The 22,100-nt window shown below is 36.6% G+C and overlaps 1 protein-coding gene across 1 annotated transcript in view; it reads left to right on the forward strand.

Moving 5' to 3' along the window:
- The window catches only part of LOC150099810 (glycosylated lysosomal membrane protein A-like), a 101,642-nt gene that overhangs the window by 79,063 nt on the left and 479 nt on the right, over positions 1–22,100 (forward strand). The window contains exon 5 of the mRNA XM_090403909.1: positions 4,259–4,521. Within this exon, the coding sequence (XP_090260035.1) occupies positions 4,259–4,521 (263 nt within the window). The remainder of the gene's footprint in view (positions 1–4,258; positions 4,522–22,100) is intronic.

Below are 22,100 nucleotides of genomic sequence, written 5' to 3' on the forward strand. Positions count from 1 at the left end.
GAGGAGGCTGTTGATGTGATGCATTTATGCCAGGAGAAACAGAAAGTAAATGTAAATGTCCAGGTAGGGAAATCTGATCTTGTAAGTGGAGGTTTCTGTGGTTTAGAAGTTCATAAGGCATATTCCACTGATTGGACCACATTTTTTTATTAAGCTAAAAGCACAATAAAGAAATAAAACCCGACAAGTTTCGTAAGTCGTTTTACATCTTCAAGGGTAAAAGGTAACTTAAAGTTTAAAACAACAAAAAGGAGAAATTATTCAAAAATAGTTCATACTATACAGTTGTAGCCATCTGACTTTATAAAATTAAAAAATCAGAATGCAGATTCAAAGCAGTGCAAAGTTTGAACAATGCTGGATGATGCCATGTTCTGTTGTTCACGTTCATAATGTCTGAGGTCTGACAGGTATATTTTTTATCAAAGCTGACCAAACTTGGTGTAGAATTAAACCTTGATTTTTATTGCATTGTGTTGGAATTCTAAGCATGTTTGCAGCTTCTTTAAATTTCCTTATGTAACATTTTTTTACTATGTAAGACATGTTTGTATTCTGCCAGAGTACATTGTGGCCAGTGGAAGTGGTATGGAAAGCTAGTCCTGATTTGTGTTCGCTTCTGTTTTGCACATCCTTTTGGTGTTCATTCATGCGTATTTCCCCAGATCTCCCTGTCTGTCCTACGTAGGAGATGCTGCAAGAACAATAAATTTTATAAACACCTGGTGTTTTTAAAGGATGATGTGGAGGTTTTGGGGGATATAGAAATCTTGAAATTTTTTCCAGCAGCAGAAAGGTTACTTTAATGTTATGTTTGTTTAGTAATTCAGCCATCTTGTCTGTAACATTCTTGATATATGGAAGCATGATAGCGTTTTTGAAATCTTGTTTCTGTGAGATGCTTGTAGGAGGTGTGTGGAGGATTTTTTTGATAGTCTTAGGTTAGATCTTGTCTGATGATTTATGTATTACTGAAGGTGAGGGTAGGTGAATTGGTAACTCTTTTGAATGAGAAAAGGCAAGACTGTGTTTTGGTGGTATTGAACATACTCAAGTTTTCCTCACCCCATTAAAGAAGAGTATGTAGACCAATATTTAAGGCACTGGTTTTAGATGATCTTATAGTATTGCATGGTTTGTCAAATGAGTAGAATGAGTGAAGAATACTATCATCTATAAAGCTGTGAATGGCATTAGTGGTGATTGTGAGTAGGTAATTTATGTACAGGAAAAAGAGAGTAGATGATAGGAAAGAGCCTTGAGGCACTCAAGCATTGATGCTGAAGCTCGAAGAGCATTGAAGGAGCCGACTACCATGACTTGCAGAGAATGATGAGAGAGAGAGAGAGAAAGCCAACTACAGAGGGTGGCAGGGGGACCAAAAGATGATAATTTGTTTAATAGACCTTGATGCCACACACACACACAGTTGTAGGCTTTAGAAACGTCAAGAGTGACAGCACAAGTTTCTCCAACCTTTCCATGGCACGTGTCCAGTGGTGGGTGATGCAAGCTACAAGGTCAGATGTGAATTTTGAATAGTGGAATTCGTATTGGTGGTCACTGATTAATTGCTGGACCTCTAAATAGTGGAGTAGTTGACTATTGATGACTTTCTCCATTATTTTAGAGAGGACAGAGGTGATGGCAATTGGTCAGTCATTTGACGGTAGACTTTTATCCCCTTTTTTTCGAATAAGATGGATGTGAGATTGCTTCCATGCATTGGGATGAGTATCATCTATGTATAATAGATTGTAGTGATAATGTAGGATGGGTGTTAGCCCTGAAGCACAATGCTTGAGAACAATTGGAGAGATACCATCAGGACCAGAAGACTTTTTAGTGTCCAAGTTTAGTAGTTTCTGATATCTTTTTTGTCAAAAAACTGCAAGAGGCATATGACACTTGGATTCCATTTTGGTAAGTGATTTCCCTTGGTCATCTATGCAGGAGTTTGAGTAAAAGATCAATGCCAGAATATTAGATTGATCTTTGAGTGAAGTAACAGTGGTGCCATTAAGATGAAAGAGAGGTGGAAGTGCAGATGAGCGAAAGTTGCATCCAAGGGCCTTAGCAAGGGACCAGAAGGTGTGGCTTTTATTTGAACAAGAGGTAAGTTTTCTGTTGTTGGCCTTTATGAAATCAGATTTTGGATCTCTGAGGACTGATTTGCATGTGTTGTGTGCTTTAGTATAGGCAGAGCATGATGCTAGAGTTCTTGATGTCAGCCACATGCAGTAAGCTGATTGAGGGATGAAGGCCTTCATACCAGTGACAATAGTTTCTGTGACTTGTTTGCAGCAGGTGATAGAGTCAAATGAGTGGAAGCAGTAGTCAGACCAAGGAAAGGAGGAGGAGTAGAAATTCTGGAGGTCATCCCAATTGACTCCTTTATAGTGCAAGAAGATGTGCAGCTGGGAGTGATTGGAGGACGGGTGTTCTGTGAGAGAGGAGAGGTGACCTCTGTGGTGTATCTAGAAGGAGAACTGGTCAAAAAGAGATCCAGAGTATTTGGAGAGTGAAGAGGGTTATTACGAATTCTAGTAGGTAGATGTGTTAGGTCATTACTTTTAGCAGACTAATGTTTCTTGTCCAGCTTGGGCGTTGAAGTTTCCAGGAAGATGACCTCAATATTTTGTATAGCTAGATTACAGGTGGTCAAGTTTCATGGAAAGGAATGTGAAGAGGTCTGAGTGATTATCACTGTTTGGATTGGAGACTGGTAAATGCAATAAATGAATGTTACTAAATGGGGAAAGGAAACCTGGAGTCAGAGAAGATTAAAAGCAAGTGATTCTATGTTAGCTATTCTCTGGCAGGCTTTGTCAGATTTCACAAAGGCAAAATAGGTGTCACCCTTGTGGTAAAAATGTGATGGTGAACATCATTTATGTTTGTGTTAATGCCATGAATGTTAGTAAAGTAGATGTGAAAATGAGTTTTTGTGAAGCATCTGGCTTGGTTTGTATGTTGGGTGATTGTGATGTGACTTTTTTTTTGATGGAATTAGTTTGAGGGAGAGTTACTTGTTGCAGTATCATTGTCATTGTTTCTAAGTGTCTTGGTAAGTTTAATCATGATTAGATCGATAGAAGGATATAGTGAGAATGTCCAGTGAAAGAAGCTACTCTTGGATGTGGCATCCGTACAGAGAAAAACCAGTCTTTGTGCCATGATGCCTCAACATTGCCCCCTTCCCACACACCACTACTCAGACTTCCTCTTCAGGCATGACCTGGCAAAGTGTAGTAGTGGAATTATGCGCAAATTGACTGAGAAGCCTCCTGATTCATTACTGAGGTTGAGGACCTGTGAACTAGCTGGCAGCTGGGCTGCTGCATCATTTTAACTGATGTGCCCTTGAAATGGAGGTGGTTATCAGTCTCAAGTATGTTTGTCATGGCCTTGAAGAGTATCGCTCAATTGCACGGAGAGGGTGGGACCGAAACAGGAATCCCTGCTCTTGAGACCAAACATGACATTTGCCTCTTGAGACCTCCAGTAAGCCAGACAATAGTATTTCACTGGGAGATGAAAAACATCTACCACTTAGTTTCTTGTTGGCTTTTCCTCCAACTAGGAAGATATCCATTTGTACCAGGAATACTCGCTGGGTCACCCCCTTTTTGTGGAAACAGGCCACACCATGAGAAGGCAGTGTTGGCTTGACAGGATGAAGCTGAATATTGCACATCCTTTCTCATTAGTGGCCAAATATAAAAAATAGCAGAAAATTCTAAAGCTCCACCTTAGTAGCTAATGTCAGATAACAAAAATTGGTCAATATTTTCTAAAGAAATGTGAGTTAGGAAAATATTTTTTTAAGAAAGGTCAGTTTTCTATTGTTGTATTTTATTATTGGTATGCCAATTCACAGTATTTCTTTGAAATACTCTGCTACTTAAGTTGCATATTCTGAGGAATTTTTGCTGCATCTCTACCTCTTCAACTTTCTGGGATACAAAAATAATTATTTGAGTACTTTGTTAGATAATAATCTTCCTTTATACAGTCATGCATAATCTCAAAGAAAGTAATTTTTTTCCTCAAAAAAAGATTTTGAATTTAATTAAAAAAAAAAACAATAAAGAACATACCTTTGAAAGAGAGAGAGATGTGGAAACTTGTATTCTAATTTATTTTACAAGAAAATGTTGTATTTGAACCGATGTTTTATGAAGCTATTTATATATGTATGCACTTCTATGCTAACTGATTTTAAGTCAACATTTTTTAAACATTTTCTCCCTACCAGAATGTACAGTTAACATTACAAGATAATACATCAAGCAGTTTTTTGACTTGGAAACCTGTTACATATACAACTTCAGATCATGTGGTTGTACATTCTTCAGATGTTACAATGAATGAAATTAGAAATTACAGAGGTGTAGACATTCCTAATAGTATAGCAAAAAGCTACTTTGACTACAGTCAGATGCATGAAATCTCAGCTTGGAACCTTTCTCTTGGTTCTCAGAATGATGGATTTTATAATAAAACAGAATACTCAATGTGGTAAGTTATTTTAACTTTCTTTTATGTAATTATGTTTATAACAGTGTTTCTTAAAGCATAACTCAGTGACCCACTAGCCCTTATATCCACCCTTTATCAATAGGTCATATTTTGACATCAGAAATAAGGCTTCATGCACTTGTCCTAAGTGCAAAATTGTAGAGTAGTTGGCATATATACATCACCTTAATATTTCAGTGGAAAAATTAGTTGGAGGTAAATTAGGAATGGAATGAGGCATATTGTGAATTATACCAAAATAGTGAGACTGATTTCATGTACCACTATACAAGGGGGGGGGTCTGGAAAGTTCTGAATGAACACCTAGAAAAAAATTATATTAAAGCAACTGATATAACCACAAGAAAAGAACATATTTTAAAACCTTTTAAGCTGCATGTTTCATCAAATTGTAATAATTTGTTCTTTTTCCTTTAGGATATATATAAGAAGGTATAAAATTAATTAATTTTTTGTTCTAGGTGTTTATCAGAACTTTCCAGACCCCTCGTACATTCGTGTGTTGAGATACATGTCACAAAATATTATGCATATTATTATACTGAAATTAAACAAATTATTTTAAAAAATTTAATTAACAGATTTTAATATATCACATTCTAAGCCATATCTGGAAATTTACAAACTAAGATTTTAAAAAATAATAATATTTAGTAATAAAATTTTCTCTCAGTCTGCCGAGAAAACCACATGGTCCACAGACTACACTTTGAGAAAGGCTATGTATAACATGAGTGTTTGAGAATAAGTGGCAATAACTACCGATGCTCTGTACAGGTTGCAATGCCATTTATGACTCCCAGAAACTGATGAAGCTGGTGAAATTGGCTTTTCTCTCCTTGTAGACAATTACAAATGCCTTCCTGGCAGTGAATCAGAATTCAGAATTTGCCACTGAGTTTTCAGGATTGGGTTCTTGCATTAAAACTTATTTTTTCTTAAAGAATATTTATTTGGGTCTACATTTCACCTGTGATTGTTTTTAGAACTTAAATAAATAAACTTTTAAAAAAATAAATAAATCTGATATTAGAATTGGAGATATCAAACTTAGCTCTTTGCTTTATGCAGATAATATTATACTCCTAATACATCAGGTGAAGGACTCTACAGTTTCTAACTAAATTGAATAACAGCTTTAACAAATTTAGCATGAAAATAGGCAGGAACAGAGAAAACTTCAGCTGCATTCTGAATGGAGAACCTATAGAACAAGTAAATATTTCAGCTATTTAGATTTAGAAAGTTCTTAGCAAAATAAGGGACCTGGACAGATGCCATCAGCAGCGGAATCATTAAAAATGAAGACATTAGAAAGTGGGTACTTAAGGGTCAAAGCTGTATATAACTAAGACGAGAACCCACCAGGGCTTTTGACCTAATGTCCAATCCTCACCTTCTCGTGGTGCACCTGTTATGTATCTACATGGATACTGAACGAACGAGGATGGGCTGGCAATTTGGGATTTAGCCGACCAAGTTGTATTCTTATTGGCTTAAACCAAAATACAGAATGATGGTTCAACATGACAGAATTTCATGCTGGCTGGGGCATCGCCAGGTTAAACAAGGCCCCCATTGTTTTCGCCAGGGAACCAGGGTGAACAGCGAAAAGTCAGCTACTGGAACAAATCTGAAAACACACACCAACTCAACTTCACCAAAGTTAAAGATCGGTACTATCAACAAAAGAAGCCTGAATGGCAAAGAAATGGAGCTAGCTGAGGAATTAGATAAGTACCAGATCGACATAATAGGGGTGACTGAAACAAAAAAGACAAAAACTGGTGAGATCTTTCTGAGCAATAAATACAAAATGTTATATTCAGGCAATGACAATCAAGGAAAAGGAGGAGTAGCCATAGTATTCACCACTTAATACGAGGCAAATCTTTTTGAATGGAAGGTAGTCTCAAGTAGATTAATGTGGGCAAATATCAGAATTGGTAACTGGACAATGAGACATATTTGTGCCTATGGTCCCACAGAAGGTTCTAGTAAGGTAGAAATGGAGGAATTTTTTGAGACTTTAGAGAAAGCAACTGATACGATGAAATATGAAAAGTTGGTCCTTATTGGGGATCTAAATAGCAGAGTAGGAAATGATTGTGAGATATACAAAAATATTTTGGGAAAATTTGGAGAAAAGAGCAAAGCTAATAATAATGTCAAATACCTTTAGGATTTCCGCTCAGCACTATTACTAACACCATGTTCTACATAAAAATGTGCACAAATTCACATGGAGAGAAGAGTCAAGGAATAAGAAAAGTCTCATTGACTATGTTATTGTTGATAGTGATGTTTTCTCCCTGGTGCAGGACACCAGAGTGTAAGAGGATTTGAAATTGGAAGTGATCACTATTTAGTCTTGAGCAGGATAAAATTGAATTTCATTTTGAAAAGAATGACATGTAAGAAAGTTTTAAAGCGAATAAAAGTTGAGCAGCTCTCAGATGTGAACTGTAGACTAAAATACACAAAGATTATTGACAAAAAAATGAAAGAGTTTGAGAACAGAAACCAAACTTTGGAGATTCAGTGGCATGCCTTTAAGAAAACACTGATTGATTCATCTAGAGAGGCATGTGGTGAGGTTGTCTGCAAGGATAGAAAAATCAGAACTCATTGGTGGACACAGGAAGTTAAAGAGGCAGTGAAAGAAAAGAAGAAAGCATATCAAAAGTTCCTGGCAAATAAGTCAGCTTGTGCTTTTGGAGAATACGGAGACAAATGTAAGAAAGCTAAACACTGTGTAAAACTAGCAAAACAAAAGTCAAGGGAGGACTTTGACAAGAACATAGAAAATAAATATCAAGAATGTGGCAAAATGTTCTGGAGCTTGTTGAAGAAGCTTAGAAATGAAGTAAAGAGTGCTCTAAAAGGAATTAGAGATGATAAAGGTGATATGAAAACTGGAGAAAAAGATATCCTTGAAGTATGGAGTAATTACTTTGAAAAATTGCTAAATAAAACAAGCAGTGATGACAGCACAGTGATAAACACTGACCTGGCATGCAGTCAGGAATACATATCCATACTTGAAGTAGAAAAAGCCATCAAAAGTCTGAAATGTGAAATGAAAAAGGCAGCAGGAGTAGACGATATTCGACCAGAAATGCTGAAGTATGGTGGTATAAAAGTCTTACAGTGGCTGCACTGCATAGTTCAAAATGCCTGGACAGAGGGACGAATTCCCGATGATTGGAGTAGAGCTCTCATAGTACCCATATATAAAAAAGGGAAATAAAACTGAATGTGAGAATTACAGAGGTATTTCGCTATTGAGTGGTCCTGGTAAGATATATGCAAGTATACTTGAGAAACGGTTGAGAAGAATTGTGGAAGAAAAGCTTGGTGAAGAACAAGCTGGATTCAGGCCAAATAGATGCTGTCAGGATCAGATCTTCACTTTACAACAAATAATGGAGAAATCATGGGAATATAACAAAGATCTGTATTTAAGTTCTGTCGATTTGGAAAAGGCATATGACAAGGTACCAAGACAGAAGCTATTCAATATGCTACAGTTATATGGCATCAATGGGGCATTATATCAAGCAATACTTAGTCTTTATTTGAGTTGTAAGTCAGCAGTTAGAATTGAAGGAAGTACATGAAGATGGTTTAATGTTAAATCTTTGTGAGACAGGGATGTACATTATCCCCTCTGTTATTCATCACCTATATGCATCACATTATGAAGGAAAGTGGTATTAAACCTAATATCAAAATTGGAGATGTTAATGTCAGTTCTTTGCTTTATGCGGACGATGTTATACTTCTAAATAAATCCGCTACAAGTCTGCAAGATTCCCTGACTAAATTGAATAACTGTTGTAATAGATATGGTATGAAGGTTAGCAATAAAAAGACAAAGACAATGAAAATCGGCAGAATCGTTGAAAATGTCAACTGCGTTGTGAACGGATAACCTGTGGAACAAGTAAAACATTTCAGCTAATTATGCACGTTTTTTAGTTAAGATAGTAAATTAAATATGGAAATGACAACAGAATCAACAAAGCTGGTATGGTAGGAAGTCAATTGAATAAATTCATATGGAATAAGAAAGAAATTAGTCGGAACACTAAATTAGCTGTAACATTATCATTGTTCAAACCAGTTTTAACTTATGGATCTGAGAGCTGGGTCAGAAGTAAAACACTTGACCAAAGACTAGAGACCGCAGATATGAGAGTCTTGAGAAAGATTAGACGCATGAACAGATGGCATCAATGGCTATATCATATTAAAAACGGGGGTATTATAAAAGAACTTTCCTAATATTCCTGTCAGCATCAAGGAATGCATTAGTAGAGCTAATCTTAGGTGCTATGGTCACTCAAACAGAATGGGAGAGGAAAGATTAGCAAAAGAAGTGTTCTTTTACCTGTCAAGACTCCAACATTATCAGATCTTATATTTCTGTCTTCTAAGGCACTTTTTACTGTATCAATCCACCTATACCTTTGTCTTCCTCTGGGTCTTTTTCCGGCCAACTGGGCAGAGAACTCTTGTTTTGCTAATCTTTCCTCTCCCATTCTGATTAAGTGACCATACCACCTGAGCTTAGCTCTCTCTCCTAACGCATTCCTGGATGTTCACAATGTCAAGTTCTTTCCTAATATCCTCGTTTTTAATATGATATTGCCATCAATGCCATCTGTTCATGCCCCTAATCTTTCTCAGGACTCTCATATCTGTTGTCTCTAGTCTTTGGTCAAGTATTTTACTTCTGAACCAGCTCTCAGATCCATAAGTTAAAACTGGTTTGAACACTGTATTGTCATCATCATCATCATCATACGTATCAAGGATTTAGGCCTAGTATGGCCTGTTCCAGCCTTAGAAGTCATCGTTGAATCGTTTAAGAGGACGTCCTGGTTTTCTTTTTCCTAATGGCTTGTACTTTAAGGCTTGTTTTGGTAATCTTTCTGTTTTCATTCTTTGAACGTGTTCCATCCATCTATGTTTATATTTTTTAATTTTTTCAATTACTGGTTCTTGGTTTTGTTCTTTCATAATATCTTCGTTTCTTTTGTGATCAAATAGGGTATACTTTGCAGTTTTTCTCATAAACTTCATTTCTGCTGTTGTTAATCTTTGTTTGTCTTTTTGTTTTATTGTCCAGATTTCGCTTCCATACATTAAGACCGGTAGGGCTAATGTATTGTATATTTTTAGCCTGGTTTGTTTTTGAACTAGGTTTGGTTTAAATATAGAGTTAATTACTCCTGTTATTTTTAAATATTTTGCAATTTTTATGTTTATATCTTTTTCATTTTCATAAGTGATCATACATCCTAGGTAGTTAAATGAATTCACCTGTTCTAAGAACTTGTTATCTAATACTATTTTAGTTCTTGCTGGATCTTGTCCTTTAAAGGCCATAGTTTTTGATTTTTCCGTTGATATTATCATACCATAATCTTTGGATATCTCATTTAGATTTAAAATAGCTTTCTGTAAGTTATCTTCAGAATTTGTAATTATTATTTGGTCGTCTGCAAAGAGGAGAGTGTTTAAGTTAACTGTAGGTGAAAGTTTAATTCCTTGATGTAAATTTTTACTCCATTTTATTATTATTTCATTTAAGTAGATATTAAAAAGAGTTGCTGAGAGGGGACATCCCAGTCGGTTTATCTCTCTTGTATATGATAGCTCATGATTTAATCTTATTTGTATTTGATTATTTTCATATATACTTGTGACAGCTTTTAGGATATTATTTGGTATTTGTCTTTCTTTTAATATGTTAAATAATATGTTTCTTTTAACTTTGTCAAATGCTTTTTCAAAGTCAATAAATGCAATATGTGTTTCTAAATTATTATTATTATTATTATTATTATTATTATTACGGGCAACTCCAGGGAGTCATTAGACTCATCGAGGGAGGCCCCAAATCATTTTCATCACAGCTATTCGACATTCATACAGTATCTATCATACCTCGCCTTAAACTCATTCACTGTCACAGCATCCACCACAGACTCAGGGAGCGCATTCCACTCCTTCACTACTCTAAAAGTAAAGAACCCAGCTCTAACACCTTTACTAACCACACTTTTGCCCAGTTTCCATGGATGTCCCCTAGTCCTCCCACAACCAGCCCTGTTCTCAAAAATATCTTCTGAATTAATTTTATAGAAACCCTTCAGTAATTTGAATGTCTCAATCATATCTCCCCTCCTCCGCCTATCAACCAATTTTTGCAACCCACAAATCCTCAACCTGTTCTCATACGGTTCATTCCACAGACCTGCTATCATCTTGGTCACTCGCCTCTGGATCCTCTCCACCTCCTCCCCATCAAGAAGAAACCTAGGTGACCAAATCTGAGCACAGTAGTCGAGATGAGGTCTTATCAAGGCTCGATACAGAGGAACAATAACCTGCTTGTCTCTGCTTGTCAACGTATTCTTCAGCAACCAAGTGATTTGATGAGCTGATTTGGCCACTTTTGCAATGTGTCCCCTAAATTTCAATTCCTTATCCACCAACACTCATAAATCTCGTGCCTCATCAATTTCCTGGAGCACGGTTCCACCAATGCAGTAAACTGCCTCCCATCTTTTCACCCCAAAATGCATAACCTTACATTTTGCCACATTAAATTGACATCCATTCTCCCTAGCCCAGACCTCCAATCTATCCAAATCATCCTGCAAAATTTTGACGTCATCTGCATTCACTATTGCCCTACCCAACTTTGCATCATCCGCAAACAAATGAACTGTTCCTCTCAGATCCTTTCCTATATCATTTATGAACAAATTAAACAGCAGTGGTCCAAGAACAGATCCTTGTGGTACACCACTAGTCACAGGCCGTCTTGTGGACTCTACTCCTGAGTAAACCACTCTCTGATATCTCTCCGTCAACCACCCTCCTATCCATCTCACCAACCCTATGTCCATTCCCATATGCTGCAATTTACTGATTAGAATTCCATGTGGTATCCTGTCAAAGGCCTTAGCAAGGTCCAGCAGAATCACTGTAAACCCATTACCCTTATCCAGTTCAGCCGTCACTGTGTTATAATACGTGAGCAAGTTACTGAGGCATGACCTACCCTTCACAAAACCATGCTGTCCCCGATACAGTATCCCATTTTCTTCTATCCAATCTTGTATTTTCCTCTTGACTATTTTCTCTAAGACCTTGATAATGATTCCTGTTATGCTGATTGGCCGGTAATTTTCAACAGCAGCCTTGGAACCACCTTTGTGCAGTGGAACTATTTTCCCCTCTTTCCACCCCCTTGGGACTGACCCAGTCCTGAGGCTCAAATTAAACATAATGGTCAAGGGCACTGACAATTCTTTTGCCGCTTCACGTACGACACGAGCTGGTATACCATCCAATCCCACAGATGTATTGACATTGAGGTTCTGTAACAGACTAGTTACCTCTACCTCATTCATCACAATTCCAGTATAAGCTGTTGGTTCCTCCATTTCCGCAAGGCCACCACCTGGATGATATACTCTTGCAAAGTGCTCGCTCAGTAATTCCACAACATCGACTGATTCAGTTACCTCCCTACCCTCAGCATTTTTTAAGATCATTCTACCATGAGCATTTTTCCTTTTACTTGCAACATATTGAAAAAACTGTTTGGGATTCTCTTTAGCCTGCATGGCCAATTTCCTTTCGTAATCTGCTTTTGCTTTTCTTACCACCCTTGTTACCATCCTGGCCTGAGCTTTATACTGTTCATGCACCTGATGGTCACCCTTCTCCTTAAATTCCCTCCACAATTGTTTCTTTTTTTGCAGCTCAAGCTTAATAGTGTTATTTATCCATTTAACCCCTACCTGATTTATTATTCGGACTCTTGGTATACAGTCAACCATTGCCTCCTGCAAACAGTTCTTGACCACCTCCCATGCACCATCAACATCCAGCCCTTGCAGTTTTACATGCCATGGCATTGAGCCAAGCACACACCTAAGCTTGTCATACTTACCAGCCAATAATTCCACATATACCCTGTCTTAATTGTAAATTCGACTCCTTTAGCCACCTCCCAAGTCATGACCTTATGGTCACTCTCACCAATTGGTGGCAACAAGGTCATGTTCGTTACAGCCACATTCTCAGTTGCAATTACTAGGTCCAGCACTCTCTGCCCCCTGGTATTTTCCAATACATGTTGCCGTAGATAGTTGTCCCTTAATAACTGCATAAAATCCAATTCCTTCCTCCCATGTGCCCTCTCCTCTTTCCAGTCAATATTACCATAATTGAAATCACCCATAATAATTACCCTCTTTCCATTCATTTCTTCTATTTGCTTATGCATACTATTCCCACCATCCACTCCATCACCCAGTCTATAGCAGCACCCAATTGTATATTTTGTTCTGCTAGATTGTATCTCACACCAAACAGCCTCAAATGTGCTTTTTTCCCCATCCTGCAGTTCAACTTCTATACTCCTTGGCTGAAGCTCATCAGCTATCATCAATAACACTCCTCCCCCCTTTTTATTCACCCTGTCACTCTTCTTTTCTCTATTATTAATTTTAGGCAGAAGGCTGGGTCTATACATGATCGTCCTTTTCTAAATCCATTTTGTACCTCTAGAATAAAGTTTTCGGAATATTTCATTAGTTTGTTATTTAAGATTCTGCTGTATATTTTGTAACATGAATTTAGTATACTGATACCTCTATAGTTTTTTAGGGTCATCTCTATTACCTTTCTTAAAGATAAGAATCACAATTGCTTTTTTCCATTCTATTGAGGGGATACCAGTTGAGTAAATTTTATTTAAAAATAATAAGAGTCTTCCTTTGAATCTTGTTCCTGCGTATTTATATAGTTCTGAACCTAGCTTATCTTCTCCAGATGATTTTCCGTTTCTTGTTTCTTTCAGGCTGATTTCTAATTCTTCTTCAGTTATTTCCTTTTCATTTTCGTTAATTGTTTGCCAGTTGTCTTTTTTAAAATATTTGTCAGTCCACAGTTCTGTGTAGTAATTTAGAAATTCTTCTAATTTCAATTCAGTGTTTAATTTTATGTTTTCTTTGGTATCTGCATTTAGGTGTTTCAAAATCTTATATAAGACATTGGGTCTTATTTTATATAAATCATGTTCTAAATTAGAAAGAAATTTATTCCATGATTCTCTGTCTTTTTCTGACTTCTCTTTTAGCTATGGCTCTTATTCTTTTATATTCTATTTCATCTTCTAATCTTTTACTGCTTAACCATTTGTGATAAGCTTCTTTTGATTATTTCTTTGATTGTATCATCCCAGATATTCAGTTTTTTTCTTTTATTGAATTTTTTGGTCTTTCCTAAGCTTTCATTTGCTGCTGCATTTAGTATCGTTTTTATATTAAGCCATTCTGTTTCTATTTCTTCATTTTGTTTTATTTTATCTAGATACTGGTTAATTCTTTGTTCATATAGCCATTGTACATTTGTGTCATTCAATAGTCTAGTTTTATAAACAAATGTTTCAATTTTTCTTTCTGTTCTTGTTACTTGTAGCCATTTAGGTGGTAATCTTAATTTTATTTTAACAAGGAAGTGGTCGCTGCTTATTTCATATCCTCTGTGAACTCTAACATCTAGTGAAAATTTTGATGTCTTTTCATTTAATATGAAGTAATCTAATATTGATTTCCATCCTCTTGCTGCCCAAGTATATTTATGTATGTCTTTATGTTTATAGAAGGAATTCATTATTTTTAGGTTATTATAAACTACAAAGTCAATCCAGTTTTTACCATTTCTGTTTAGAGTGTGTTCTCCATGTATTCCTATATTATTATTAATTTTCGTCTTTCCAATTCTTGCATTTAAGTCTCCTGCTAAAATTATGTAATCATTTTTATTTATTTTATTATATATGTTTTGTAGCTGATTATAAAAATCAGTATTATCCTGTTCTCTTCCTTCTTCTGGGGCATATAAACCAATTATTGTTAAATAGCCTCTATCTATTTTTATTCTAGCTTTTATTATATTGTATACAGCTAACACTGTATTGTATATAACTAACACTGTATTGTATATAGCTAATTTAGTGTTTTGACTAATTTCTCTCTTATTCCATATAAATTTATTCAGTTGACTTCCTACCATACCAGCTTTGTTGATTCTGTTGACTATTTCCATGTTTAATTTACCATCTTCACAAAAAATCATGCCTAAGAAACTGAAATGTTTTGCTTGTTCTATAGGTTCTCCATTCACAATACAATTTGATATTTTCAATGCTTCTGCATATTTTCATTTCTTTGTCTTGTTACTGCTGACCTTCATACCATATCTATTACAACAGTTATTCAATTTAGTCAGGGAATCTTGCAGACTTCAGCGGATATGTTTAGAAGTATGACATCATCTACATAAAGCAAAGAGCTGAGATTAACATTTCCAATTTTGATATCAGGTTTAATACACTTTCCTTCATAATGTAATCCATGTAGATAATGAATAACAGAGGGGATAATGTACATTGTTCTCTGATACCAGATTTAACATTAAACCACCTTGCTGTACTTCCTTCAGTTCTAACTGTTGCCTTACAACTCAAATAAAGACTACGTTTTGCTGGATATAATGCCATTACACCATATAACCATAGCATTTCGAATAGCTTCTCTCTTAACACCTTGTCATGTGCCTTTTCCAGATTGACAAAACTTAAATACAGATCTTTGTTATATTCCCATGCTTTCTCAACTATTTGTTGAGAAGTGAAGATCTGATCCCCACAGCATCTATTTGGCCTGAATCTAGCTTGTTCTTCACCAAGCTTTTCTTCCACAATTCTTCTCAACCATTTCTCAAGTATACTTGCATAAATCTTATCAGGGACACTCAGCAGGGAAATACCTCTGTAATTCTCACATTCAGTTTTATTTCCCATTTTATACATGGGTACTATGAAAGCTCTACTCCAATCATCAAGAATGCTACCCGCTGTCCAGGCCTTCTGAACTAGGCAGTGCAGCCACTGTAAGACCTTTATACCACCATACTTCAACATTTCTGGTCGAATATCATCTACTTCAAGTATGGATATGTATTCCTGATTGCATGCCTGGTCAGTGTTTATCACTATGCTGTGATCACTGCTAGTTTCCTTTAGCAATTTTTCAAAGTAATTACTCCATACTTAAGGGATGTCTTTTTTCTCCAGTTTTCATATCACCTTTATCATCTGTAATTCCTTTTACAGCACTCTTTCCTCCATTTCTGAGTTTCTTCAACAACCTCCAGAAAATCTTGTCATGTATTTTCTATGTTCTTGCCAAAGTCCTCCCATGATTTTGATTTAGGTAGTTTTACACAGTGTATAACTTTCTTACTTTTTTTCTCTGTGTTATCTAAGAGCACAAGCTGACTTATTTGCCAGGAACTTTTGATATGCTTTCTTCTTTTCTTTCACTGCCTATTTAACTTCCTGTGTCCACCATGGAGTTCTGATTTTTCTATCCTTACAGACAACCTACCACTTGCCTCTCTGGCTGAATCAGTGTGTTCTTTTCTTCAGAGCTTGCCGCTGAATCCCCAAGGTTTGATTCCTGTTCTCAAACTCTTTCATTTTTTCTTGAATAATGTTTGTGTATTTTAGTTACAGTTCACATCTGAGAGCTGTTCAACTTTTATTCGCTTTAAAACTTTCTTACATGTTCTTCTTTTCAATATGAAATTCAATTTTATCCTACTCAAGACTAAATGGTGATCACTTCCAATTTCAAATCCTCTGTACACTCTGGTGTCCTCACCAGGGAGAAAACATCATTATCAACAATAACATAGCCAATGAGACTTTTCTTATTCCTTGCCTCTTCTTTTCATGAATTTGTGCACATTTTTATGTTGAAACATTGTGTTAGTAATAATCAGTCCATGTCCTGAACAGAAATCCAACAGGTATTTGCCATTATTAGCTTTGTTCTCTTCTCCAAATTTTCCCAATATATTTTTGTATGTCTGACAATCATTTCCTACTCTGTATTTAGATCCCCAACAAGGACCATCTTTTTCTTTTTCGTTGTGTCAGTTGCTTTCCAAAAAAATTCCTGCACTTCTACCTTATTAGAACCTTCTGTGGAACAATGTCTCATTGTGTCCAGTTCCCCATTCTCATATATATGCCCACATCACTCTACTTGAGACTGCCTGCCATTCAAGAAGATTAGCCTCGTATTTAGTGTTGAATACTATGGCCACTCCTTTTTCTTAATTGTTATTTCCTGAATATAACATTTTATATTTATTGCTCAGAAAGATCTCACTAGTTTTTGCCTTTTTTGTTTCAGTCACTCCTATTATGTCAATCTGGTACTTATCCATTTCCTCAGCTAGCTCCATTTCTTTGCCATTCAGGCTTCTTATGTTGATAGTACCGATCTTGAACTCTGGTGATGTTGAGTTGGGATGGGTTTTAGAATTTGTTTCAGTACCTGACTTTTCGCTGTTCACCCTGGTTCCCTGGCGAAACAACAGGGGCCTTGTTTAACCAGGCAACGCCCCAGCCAGCGTGAAATTCTGTCATGTTGTACCATTTTTTATTTTGGTTTAAGCCAATAAGATTACAATTTGGTTGGCTAAATCCCAAATTGCCAGCCCATCCTCGTTCGTTCAGTATCCAGGTGGATACCTAACAGGGTGCACCACGAGAAGGTGAGGATTGGACATTAGCTCAGAAGATTGGTTTTTCCGCAATCCTTTAAAGGCTCTGTGGAGGTCTCCTCTCAGTTATATAGCTTTGACCCTTAAGCACCCCATGTAAATTGGGGTACATCTTTATGTTAGAATATGGTGTTAGTAATGACTAGTCCATCTTGAACAGAAATCAAATAGGTACTTACCATTATTATTAGCTTTTGCTGTTATCTACAAATTTTCCCATAACATTTCTTCATGAAGTATTCAGTTTCTATTGTGCCATTTAGATATCCAACAAGGATCAGCTTCTCCTTTTTCTGTGTGTCAGCTGCTTAATGGCAAATACTGTACTTCAAGTCCCAAACAATGTTCTACTAATGAAAAAGTTGGAGGACTTAAAAAATTCCTCTGACTTTTTCCTTAGTAGAACATTGTTTGGGACTTGAAGTACAGTTCTTTATTTTGAAGTTTGTCCAAATGATTGCTTCAGACTGCCTGCTGTTCAAATTTATCTCTGTTTTTAGTATTGAATGATAGCTATTCGATTTTTTTCTCTGATCACTTTGCCCAGATATAACATCTTATGGTTATTATTTAGCAGTCCCACTTGTTTAAGTCTTCATCTCTGTAATATTAATTTTGCCAACATGATACTTTGTAATTCTCCAGTTCCAATTCTTTTCTGTTGATTTTTCTCATGGTGATGTTGCATATCTTCAGTTATACTAATATCAAGTTTGAGTGTTCTAAAAGCTGACTTGTCATTATTCACCCTGTTTCCTTAACAAATACAGTGCAGGCTTTAACTGAGTGATACAGCAACCAGTACAATGTTTCATCATGTTGTGCCATCAGTTTGTTTTTGGTTTCAGCCAATTCAGAATATTATTTTGTTTTTTAAGTTCCAACTTACCTCACCTTCATTTTTGTTCAGTAATTCGGGTGGACGCTTGACAGACTGCACTACAAATTGTTGACAGGATAGGTCAGAACTCTAGTTGATTCTCTACATTCTTTAAAGGCTTATCTGAAAATCTCCTCTCAGTTATCTAGCTTTGATCCTTAAGGTAATCTCTGTTATGAGTAATTCCTTTTTAAATTACACTGCTTGGAAAGAAATAAATAGACACCATAGTGTGAGGAACAAACAACCATGGCACCCACCTTAATAAAATGTAGGATCTCCTTTTGCTGTGATGACTGCAGCAATCCTGTTGGGCATACTTTTCACAAGCTTACAATAACAATCAATGAGAATTTTAAACCATTCTTCCTGTAATCATGTAATGGGGTCCTGGACTGTTGTGGGGCAAATATCCCTTGACCATACCTAATGCTCCAATTTATCCCACACACGTTCAGCAGGATTGAGATCAGAGCTCTGTGAAGGCTAGTCAAGTGGTGATGTTCATGTTCACAAACCATGTAGTTACAGCAGCAGTCTTATGACACTGTGCATTATTTTTCTGAAAGAGACTAAGAAACACCACAAAGTAGGAAGCATTGCATTGTCTAAAATGTTCAGATACCTCTTGGAGTTCAGTTCATGGGACCACAAACAGAAGTCTGAGGCCAAATCAAGAAAAACAAGACCATACCATTACACAGCCACCTCTGAATTTCATAGTTGGAGTTACTCAATCTGGTAAGAAACATTCACCAAGCTTCAGCCACACCCACACCATCCATCTGCCCAGTAGAGGATGTGGCGTAATTCGTCACTCCAGAACATAAGCATGTATGGTGTGAGATGTGAAATCTTTCCAAGCAGTTAAAGCAGCAGTGTGGAAGCTTTCCAAGCTGCTGCTGCTGTAACTGCTAGTAAAGTTCCACCATACATACTCTTTGCACCATTGAAGAGGACTATGCATATTGGGTCAGGTAATGGACGCTTGCATATTGCAGTCCTATCATGGAAACCCATGTTGTGAGCCTTGGTTCTGAATGTTTTTGTTCAGATTCATGTTCCAGTTGATGCCCAGAACTCATTTAATGTGTTCAGTCAATGAATGGCAGTTTATACATATTATCCTTCATAGCACCCTACGATTACGTTCAGTGAGTGTGGTGGGTTTTTTACTGCAGGTAGCACTTGCAATTAACTTCCCGAACTTCCATCTTAGTGTGGTATCACTGATTGTTAACCTGTAATGGCCTATTTTGTCATCAATTTGCCGAACAGATAGGCCTGCAACATGGCATCCTATCACAATGCCTCTTTCAAACTCCATCAGTTCCAATTCCAAAAATCAACACCCTTCTTTAGAATCCTAGTTTAAGTTAAATGTTTATGCATTTCTTGAATAAGATACAAACCTACTCTACAATATCAATATATATTAAAATTCTTTCCTCCTTAATTATACACTCCCTGATCAAAAATATCCACATCCCCACTCGTCCCAACTCTCACTCTAATAAGAAAGGAATTAGTATGGAATTTTTCCTCCTTTTGCTGCTATAATGGCCTTCAGTGTTCTGGAAGGCTTTCCACTAGATTTTGGTACTCTGCTATGACAATTTCCTTCCATTCTTCCAGAAGAGCATTAGTCTGATGGATCACCGATGTCAGACAAGTTGGCCTGGCTTGCAGTTGGCATTCTGGTTTATTCCACAGGTGTTTGGAGTTGAAATCAGGGCTCTATGTAGGCTAGTCAACTCCTTCAACGCCCATCTCATCAAACCATTCCTGCAAAAATATATGGGGACATTGTCATGCTGATACAACTAACTGTTGCCATAAAGTTGAAAGCAGAGAAATGTGTATAGGACACAGCATTAAGAGTCCCCCATCACTGGAAATCGGGAGGCCAGCCCAAACCATGAAGAACAGCCCCAGACCGTGATGCATCCTATACCAAACTTTGCAATTGGCACAGCACAGACAGGTAGCATTCTCCTGAAATATGCCATGCCCAGACTTGTTTGTCAGAATTAAAGTAAAGCATTGCCAAGCTTTACACCACAGGTGGAGCGGTGTAAAGCTCACTGCCATTGGATTCTACAGGTGGAAACATATTCTATGGAGTGAAGAATCACACTTCATTATCTGGCAATCCTATGGACGAGTCTAGGTTTGATGAATGTCAAGAGAATGCTACCTGATCAAATGTGCCAACTGTGAAGCTTGATGGAGGAAGCATCTTGGGCTGTTTTTCATGGTTTCGGCTCCTCACCCTTCACAGTTCAACTGATGGGAATTTTAATGATGTAGCCTACAAAGACATTCTAGGCAAGTTCTGTGCTTCCATCTTTGTGGCAACCATTCAGTGAAAGCTTCTTTTTATATCAACTGACCATGCCACAATCTATGAAGTGAGGTCTGTGCAGGAATGCTTTGGTGAAATGGATGCTGAAAACCTTGTTTGTCTTGCACAGCCTATACTGCACATCTGACAGTAATGCTCTTCTGGTAGGTTTTCAGAGAATTACCACAGCAATGTATCAAAATCTAGTGGAAAGCCTTATCAGAAGGTAGAAAGTTGTTATAGCACCAAAGGGTTGACCAACTCCATTTTAACTAACCTGGAGGACCACGCCTCCAAATTTTTGTCCCTTGGAGGCAGGGTGGCCCATCTATACCCTCAGGCACCTGATACCCATTTTAGTCGCCTTTTACAACATGCATGGGCTACATTGGGACTATTCTTTAACCTCGGTCACCACACATGGGAATCTTCACTATTCTGTAGGTGTCAATTTCTCTGTTGTGGGACAAGGTCTTACTGGTGATCTGAATGGTTTGAAAAATCAATTACTTCCTGTAATAGTCATATACTCCAGGTAATGTGCAATCATTCATTGGTGAGATTATCAAAAGAAATCATTAATTTTAAGCCATGTAGTTTTCATTTTCTTCAGAATTGATGACATTTTCAGATTTGCTTAGCTGGAAATTATGTTCATTTGAAATGCTGTTGCACAAATGAAAACTTTATCTTGTAATAATCTAGTAGAGAAATGTAAAATCAGGTTAATCATTTAACCTGTTAGGTGTTGAGTAGACAGTGATCAAAATGCTTTTTCTGGAGATTTTTTTTCTTTTTCACATTATTAATTCTTTCTTCTGCTTCATTTGCTGTACCTGTGTGACAATCCAATGCTAGCACTTTTAACAATCCGTAACATATGAAAAAATGGCAGATCAGCTTTGGGAGAGGGAAAAAAAAAAAAAAAAAAAACGTCTGAATCCATTCTAAAACCTGTTAATAATGAAAGCATTATTAATAGGTTTTCCATTACAATGAAAGCATTGTAATGGAAAACCTGTTAAGCATACTGCTGAACTTCAACCTCCCTTGAAAACTCTGCAGCAACAGTGCAGTATATTGAAACTTGCTTGAGAAAGAATTAACGAGACATATTAAGCTGAGTAGTAAATAAGTTAGCATTTGGATGTTTAAAATATGAAATTTCCCTTGCTAAAGAATTAGCTGTAGTGTTGTGGAATAATTTTCGAATAGTCTATTACATATTGATATCACGGTGCATTCAAAACAATAACACCCTTTGATTGGTAAGACTGAAATCAGAATCATGCTCAGTATGTTAGAAACATTTTTTTAAGTCTTTTCAACTGAAGTTGAGTTTCAGTTTGGATAGGTGAATATGTGGTAAGGGTTATTTGCAGAGTTTTTCCTCCCAGAAAATTCAGTTATTTTATAATAAAATATAAAACTGTTGAAGAGCCCATCTATTTAGGCAGTTTCTTTTCAATACTGCATTATCATGGCACCTCATTCCAATGATCCGTAATATTGTAAATTATATCTTCCTCGATCACTTTTCAAAACTTTATAGTTTCAGGTGAAAACAATGTTTACTTACTTGAAGGAAAAAAATATAGATATATATATATATGTTTACAAATTATTAAGAGGAAGGATAATGACTAATTTGTAGATGCAGACTGTGTG

This window comes from Typopeltis vanoorti, chromosome 14, assembly GCF_054136105.1.
Source record: "Typopeltis vanoorti isolate ZY-2024b chromosome 14, IOZ_Tvanoo_1.0, whole genome shotgun sequence".
Classification (NCBI taxonomy): domain Eukaryota; kingdom Metazoa; phylum Arthropoda; class Arachnida; order Uropygi; family Thelyphonidae; genus Typopeltis; species Typopeltis vanoorti.